This window comes from Gadus chalcogrammus, chromosome 11, assembly GCF_026213295.1.
Source record: "Gadus chalcogrammus isolate NIFS_2021 chromosome 11, NIFS_Gcha_1.0, whole genome shotgun sequence".
Classification (NCBI taxonomy): domain Eukaryota; kingdom Metazoa; phylum Chordata; class Actinopteri; order Gadiformes; family Gadidae; genus Gadus; species Gadus chalcogrammus.
The window spans coordinates 4,766,832-4,774,559 of record NC_079422.1 but is presented as its reverse complement, the minus strand read 5'-3'; the positions used below and the strand labels follow the sequence as shown (position 1 = coordinate 4,774,559).

Sequence of the window (7,728 nt, the reverse complement as noted above, 5' to 3'; positions counted from 1 at the left end):
ACGTCGCACATAAACAAACTGCGTTACAACTTAACATTCGCAACATCACAGACGCGACACAGGCTGCTCCTCGTACGGGGAGCTGTTATTCCGCACGATACCTTAGACGAGTAGGAAGCCAGCAAGAGGAAAAAGAAAACTTTTTTGCGGCCGTTTCTTGTTGCTTGCCAATATTATTTTATTATTTTATTTTTTTGAGATTTCTCGATACAAACAGGATATTTTTATACTAAGTTGATATCACATGTAAAGACGGAACCGCCACAGCAAACCAGTAAGTACAGATGTGACATGATGGGAATGAATGAATTTATATTGCATCTTGTGAAGGCGCCTTCTGAGATGATCTCAAAACATAAAGCGTTTCAAGTCTCACTATGATTTCTGTTATCGGAACTCTATAGGACCTTTTAAACAACTTCGCCTTTTCGAGTTTGTGGGTCACTTCGTAAGTTGCGCGTGTAACCTGTTGATCCGCACGCTCCGCCCTGTGGCCGCTCCGCCAGGTCGGTACTTCGATGGAGACGAATATCTATTTAATTTGCTATAGGAAGGTAGGCTATCATATTCTCTTTGGTTGTCATGGAAATGTGATGCCTCTTACTCACACAATGAATAGTGGAGTCAGACCTTCATGGTCCGAGTCGCCGGTAGCCTAGATTCTGCCTCGAATGTTTGATTTTGCTCGATCGAGTCCGTTAGTGCTCAGTAGTGATTCTGTATAGTGTTCGCCTGTAGCTGTCTTGTTTTTACCAAAAACGCGCTCGTCAGGCGTGTGTTGAGAGAAGTTTAACTTCGTTTGTCTCATGTCTTCAAAACAAAATTACAAACTGCTTCCTAATCCACGTGGGCCAATGTGTCTTGTCTGCGTTCAAGTGTGCGGGACGATGCAAGGTGACCAGGTTTGTTTTCCAATCAGCCCGCCCGCCCTCGGCTCAGAGCGGCCACACATGTCACCCACACTCAGCACTGGCGGACCAGGCTTCTCTCCCATTCATTCAACGTTTCACATTAGTAAATTATTTCGACTAAATGGTAAACTGCGTTCGATACCCCCCACTTCCCCACACATTCATTTTTTCAAAATTGTTCCCATAAACACATCCACATATGTGGCTTTTATTGGTTGATCGTTTTTCTTCTTTCTTTCTTTCTCTATTTTTTGTATCCTGTCTTTACTAAGACAAACTTCGCCTTCCCCAACAAACACCGATACACCACACAGACACACACACTTCGGCTTGAGAGGGGGCTATTTACTGTACTAGTGTGAATTCTCTCTCTCCCCTTATTCCCATCACTTATGCCTGTGTGTGCTGGGAGCCTCGCGCGGGGGTCCCGGCGCTGCACAGCCCCGCGTGCTTCAGAGCCCCTCATCGTTCTCCTGGTTACGGCCCAGTCCGCACTGGTCAGCTGGACAACTAGGCTGGTCCCAAGGAAACATGTATTGAACCTAAATGCAGACACAAATTATGTTAACTTTATTAATACATTGATTGCATTGGTGTGTTAATATGCAATAAATTCAGAAAGTTATAGCCTACGATATTCTAAGCTCTCATATCCCTTTAAAATCAAGTGCTTTAACCGTGTAGTGTCAGTTACCACCTCTCTGCCCAGCTTCAACGTCTTTGTGGAGTGCAGCTACGAGCCCAAATCGTCCTGCCTCTACCAGATGCCCGGTTTCAATGTGGTGTCCTTGTGAACAATAGTCATACAGAATGATCTGGTTCAGAAGTATGGACAAGTATTTCCAGGCACTGTGTGTGTGTGTGTGTGTGTGTGTGTGTGTGTGTGTGTGTGTGTGTGTGTGTGTGTGTGTGTGTGTGTGTGTGTGTGTGTGTGTGTGTGTGTGTGTGTGTGTGTGTGTGTGTGTGTGTGTGTTTGTGTGCGTGCGTGCGTGTGCGCATGTGTGTGTGCGTGTCTGTTTTAGGGGGTGGGCGGTCGGACGGGTGTGCGTGTGTGTGAGTTTGTGTGGCAGAGAGGGGGCGCTCGGATCTCTGGAGTCCTCTGTCCACGGGCCGCTCTGCTCTCACTATCAGAGTAGCGCGCGCTGCTACAGTTGTCTGCCGTTTTCGGGTCCGACTTAAGATCTGGAGTTCACCTTCTCCAGCGCTGGATGAACTCGCAGCAGCCGAACGCGACGACAATACCAGGCAAGGGACCCCGTGGATATGGGGTCAATTAACAAGTTCTCAGTCCTGCAGAAGGATTTTTATTGATTAAGTTTAGACGGCAGATCTCTTGTCGTTCTTGTCAACTGTCAATTTAAACTGAATCAAGCAAACAAAAAACAAACATTAGCTTAGTAAAATTTTAAATTAAAGTCAGGATAGGCGCACGTTGTGAAATGGTGAGAACATTGAAGTCTGAAGCGATGTTGTATGAATTGTTAAAGTCCGACAGAATGCTCTTGGTATTTCTATTGCTCATTCCAGTCATTTATGTCATAGATGTTTCGACTGAAGTGTCCCATATTTCCCATCGCCCCACTGTGTGGATCTGCGTCCTGAGTCGTAACGCACGTGTCTCCTCCGCAGAGCCCGGTTCGGAAGAGCGCGCGACGCCGAGCTCCGAGCACCAGCGACTAGACACCTCTCGTCTGACGTCTCACGTGCTGCCTCATCCCGGCCGGAGCCACGCCACCCCTCCACCTCGGACCCCCAGCACCATTCAGCGCGACGCTCTCTCACCAGGTAGGCCTCGGATTGGTTTCCCGATTATCTCTCTGGTTCTCCGCCGTTCTTTGTCCAGTTTGCTGCAGGGTTGAAGCAAGGAGTGGTTAAGTGAGAGTTATTTATATTTTGAAAACGTTGGTACTTTTCTTTTTCTAAATTGTGGTCACAACATAATTTGACCTTTTTTGTAATTGTGCTTCATTGAAAGATGACATATTTGTATTACCTGTCAAAGGTTGCAACAAACAACCATTCCTAAATTAAGTAAAAGCACCGTTCTCCTATGCTGGTATGAGGTGAAGGTTTGAGGACGGTTTCTAACGGGCCTACCGAAGGGCGCCTGAGCGTGTATCTGCTGTTGCGTGCGTGAACTGATTTTATAATCTGATAAAATTATACTGGTAAGAAAAAGACAACTCAAAGAAGAAGATAACAGCAATGAACCAATTTTCCCGATGTCATCTCGAAAATATAAATAACAAAAAATGTAAAAATGAGTCAAAGTGTATTTAAAATATTTCGTTGATTTACTTAAGGCTGCTCGGCGCAAACGTTTACGTTCGGCCTTTTAACCTGACATTTGATTCATAGTTCCGGTGGACCTAAATGTAAAGCTTTTTGATGATGAACGATCTATCCTAAACCCTCAATAAGCCAAACAAGGTCATGTCCGTTATCCGTCGTTTGTTATGATGCGCGCGATCAGGGAGGAGGTCAACGCGTGATCCTACGTGTGGTCACGGTCCGCTCATGGTGTGAGAGTCAGTTTAATTCAGCCCACATGTTTCGCAATTCATTGAGAAAACACTATGCACCGATGACCAGAGTGTGTTGTTGTATTCATGTTTTTCATGTTTTTATTTGTTAGATCTATGGCATTCTGACAATGAACAAGCGCGCTCAGTTATTGGAACAGCTGCAGTTTGTCCAGTTGAAATGCACACCTCGAGGTTAGACACTTCTCACCTCCGCTTCACTCACACACCGCACCACCTCCGTCTCACTCTCTTGCTTGGGTTGTCTGTCCTCTCGTATGCGCATACATGTAGACATGTGCGCATACGCGCTCGCGCAATCCTCTTTCTTTTCCACTCTCTCTCTCTCTCACACACACACACACACACACACACACACACACACGCACACACACACGCACACGCACACGCACACGCACACGCACACACACACACACACACACACACACACACACACACACACACACACACACACACACACACACACACACACGTGCACAATAACCCTAAAGTACATATACCAGAACTCAGATCCCGTTAGTGTTGGAAAATAAAAGTCCGTATTATAGAGAGGGCGCTCTTGAGCTTGCAAGCATCTTATTGATTGCGAAAAAGAAAAAAATGAATGGAAGCACCCACCCCCCCCCCCTCCCCCCTTATTATTATTAGAACGAAGAGTAGATATAGACTTCAACATTTGTGTTGATTGTGTGCGTGTGTGTGTGTGTGTGTGTGTGTGTGTGTGTGTGTGTGTGTGTGTGTGTGTGTGTGTGTGTGTGTGTGTGTGTGTGTGTGTGTGTGTGTGTGTGTGTGTGTGTTTGTTTGTGAGCATGTCTGTGTGTGTGTGTGTGTGTGTGTGTGTGTGTGTGTGTGTGTGTGTGTGTGTGTGTGTGTGTGTGTGTGTGTGTGTGTGTGTGTGTGTGTGTGTGTGTGTGTGTGTGTGCGCGTGTGTGTGCGTGTGTTTGTGAGTGTGCGTACGTGCTTGCGTACGTGCGTTGTGTGTGTTTACGTGAGAGAGCTTTATAGGGTGCGTTATAATGAGTGGGCGTGACGCTTGGAGCCTAAAGTTTATGATGGTGATTTCTGAACTTTGTTTTCTTTCCATCTTATTTAACAACCTTATTACTAATTTTGATTATTTCACAAGCGTCACATGTACGGATACTTTCCATAAACAATTCCTCAAGAATAAACATAGATAGAAGGTGGATGGACTAGGATGAATACGCTGCTATTATATCTAGGGCACTGTTTAATATAAGAGTAGGCTATCAGAGAACAGACATTCAAAGTGGCCGAGAATTTTTTTTATTATCAAACTATTGACACAACAAAAAAACTCCACCCGGAGCCTCTCTGGTCTCTCTTATGTCACCCTGCGGTTGTTTAGTTGCTAAAGCTATCGGAAACCAGACAACGCCGACGAAGTGCGTCCTAGAGGGTTTTCTTTCCACGTGGGCTGACACAGACTCGGTCATTTGTAGAACAAAATACAACAATGACGTGATCAGCACGTATGCCTTGACTCACGTGCCGCTCGCCCACCTGGAGTTCCAGAGGCGAACGAACCCGCGAGTTTCCTACAAGTTGAAGATGTCTAACCCTAACCCTTCAGATATGATGAATCCACTCTGAACCCGGGTCCGTTGGCAACCATCAGGTTGATCTTAAAAAATATTTAGGCTTTGGTGATATTTAAGAAATAGTATAAAAAAAAACATAAGTAAATAAAAGTAGATACATTTTTTAAATTAATTAGGCCTACTAAAATTCTACATTATAATTTATAATGTCAGTATTTATAGGATGACGATTATTATTGCTATCACTATTATTAACACATGCAAAATAATATATACATATTCATATTATAATTACTCATATTTTTGTTGTATTTTTGTTGCAAAACATATGCTTTAAGTGTGTGGTAAGAGTTGATAGAAACGGGGAGAGGAGTGGAGCGAGTGGAGGGGCTGCTCCGTGGATTGATACGTCCTCTATTTGAATAGATAAATATGACGCGTGGGGGATAGGGCCGATGAGGCAGAGCTGGCTGACCGTCAATGAGAGCAGCGCTCTGTTGACAGTTCCCTGCTCAAGAACCATGAGCAAACAACTCTGGCTCTGGGTGCGTTGGCACTCATTACTGATTACACACACACACAACATACACCACATACACACACACACACACACACACACGCACACGCCTACACACACTTACGCACACGCACTGCTCACTACACACAAACAAGCAGAGAAATACGTATGCAGGTGGCCTGTATTACGCAACTGGTGTGATAAGACGGACTATAAAATGACCTACAGGGTTACCCGCTCCACACATGTGCTGAGTGTATTATATTGGCAGAGGAAGTCAAAGCAGCGTTCGTCACCACATAGACTAGACCGACCGGTAGCGATGCGTGGTGTACAAGGTTGGGCTATGTATGGGGACTGTGTGACTTGATATAATTGAGCAGTCAAGTACCATAATTGGGTTCCTTTATTATTTAATGTCTAATCAACTGATTTACAATCAATCAAATGCACACACAAGCATACATGCACAAATGCACTGACACACAGACACAAACAGAGACACACACGCACACACACGCACACACACGCACACACACACACACACACTCACACACACACACACACACACACACACACATACATGCACGAATGCACGGACACACACCCACACACACACACACACACACACACACACACACACACACACACACACACACACACACACACACACAAACACACACACACACACACACACACACACACACACACACACACACACACACACACACACACACTCCATGCTCCAAGCTGTGAGCACAGATTGCTGATGGTACAATGAACTGGGTCTGGATTAAGTTTGCTTTTGCCTGCTGCTTTCTTTAATCAACCCCTGAAGTTTTATTTAGCATAACGTTCACAAACGCAAAGAGATTTAGTGCAAAACCCTTTGTTGACTCACTCAATGCACATTGTGACCGTAGCTGAGAAAACGGTTCTAGCACAGTTATGTGTTGTCTTTGGTATTGTCATTGATCGCATGTGCATTTATTTTATGGAAAATAGCTGGCCAAAGGTGTTGATTTGTGTTCAGTGTTCAACTAAAATATCTGCCTTTAAATGGCTGCTTAGCTTAAATGCTTAGCCAAAATAATTTATTTTAGTTATCTACTAACAATCATGAGTTGACTATGGATAACCTGTATTTACCTTGTGTGTGTGTGTGTGTGTGTGTGTGTGTGTGTGTGTGTGTGTGTGTGTGTGTGTGTGTGTGTGTGTGTGTGTGTGTGTGTGTGTGTGTGTGTGTGTGTGTGTGTGTGTGTGTGTGTGTGTGTGTGTGTGTGTGTGTGTGTGTGTTTGTGTGTGTCTGCATGCATGCCCTGTGTGCACTGCTGCAGCTCTAGTGCTGAGGCTCCACTAACCCGTGGCTCTGCTCTGTCTCCCCGGCAGACATGCCCTGTGTGCAGGCCCAGTACGGGCCGGTGCCCACCGGCTCAGCCTACTCTGGCCAGACGTTCGGCTACCAGGGCGACAGCTACGGCTCTGACCTTATGACTCCCGACTACACCAAGCTGGACCTGGGCGGAGGGGGGATCTCCGCAGCAGCCGCCACCACCTCCCTGCCCAGCTTCAACGTCTTTGTGGAGGGCAGCTACGAGCCCAAATCGTCCTGCCTCTACCAGATGCCCGTGCACCGGCCCACCATCAAGAAGGAGGAGGAGAGCTACCCCACCGCCCCGCCACTGGAGGCCATGTCCTCCTCCTCCATGTACTTCAAACAGTCGCCCCCCTCCACCCCTACCACGCCCTCCCTGCCTCACCAGCAAGGCTCCTCCTTCCTGTGGGACGACAGCCCCCACTCGCTGGCCCCGCCGTCCCACTCCCACGCCATGGGCTCCAGCCTAGACTCGGCCAATATCAAATCCCCCCGCTTCCCCCACTACTACCAGCACTCGCCGCCCCACAGCGGCGGCGGCTACGAGAACCTTGGTGGAGTGGGGCTAGTCCGCACTTCGTCCTCCTCGTCCTCCTCGTCCTCCTCAGTGCCCCACTCCCACGGGCCGGCTCTGGAGCAGCACATGTACCAGCTGCACCGCGGCGGCGGCGGCGGGGGCGGCCTGGCCTTCCGCTCCCTGGCCCTGGGGCCCTGTGCTCCCCTGCTTGGGGACAGCCTGCCCTCGCCCCCCTCTCGGGGCCCGACAGGGGAGGGCACCTGCGCAGTGTGCGGAGACAACGCCGCCTGCCAGCACTACGGC

General features: G+C 47.5%; 1 protein-coding gene across 3 annotated transcripts in view; it reads left to right on the top strand.

The window, feature by feature from the left end:
• nr4a3 (nuclear receptor subfamily 4, group A, member 3) overlaps nucleotides 1-7,728 on the top strand; it is a 22,801-nt gene continuing 15,073 nt past the window's right edge. Inside the window, exons 1-3 of one of the 3 annotated variants that reach the window (XM_056602454.1) lie at nucleotides 1-274; nucleotides 2,541-2,696; nucleotides 6,923-7,728. The exon at nucleotides 6,923-7,728 is cut by the window's right edge and continues 36 nt beyond it. In XM_056602454.1, the coding sequence (XP_056458429.1) occupies nucleotides 6,925-7,728 (804 nt within the window). In that variant the 5' untranslated portion in view covers nucleotides 1-274; nucleotides 2,541-2,696; nucleotides 6,923-6,924. Of the gene's footprint in view, nucleotides 275-2,540; nucleotides 3,629-6,922 lie in introns of those variants that run through there. The other 2 variants (XM_056602452.1, XM_056602453.1) reach the window with 2 other exon arrangements.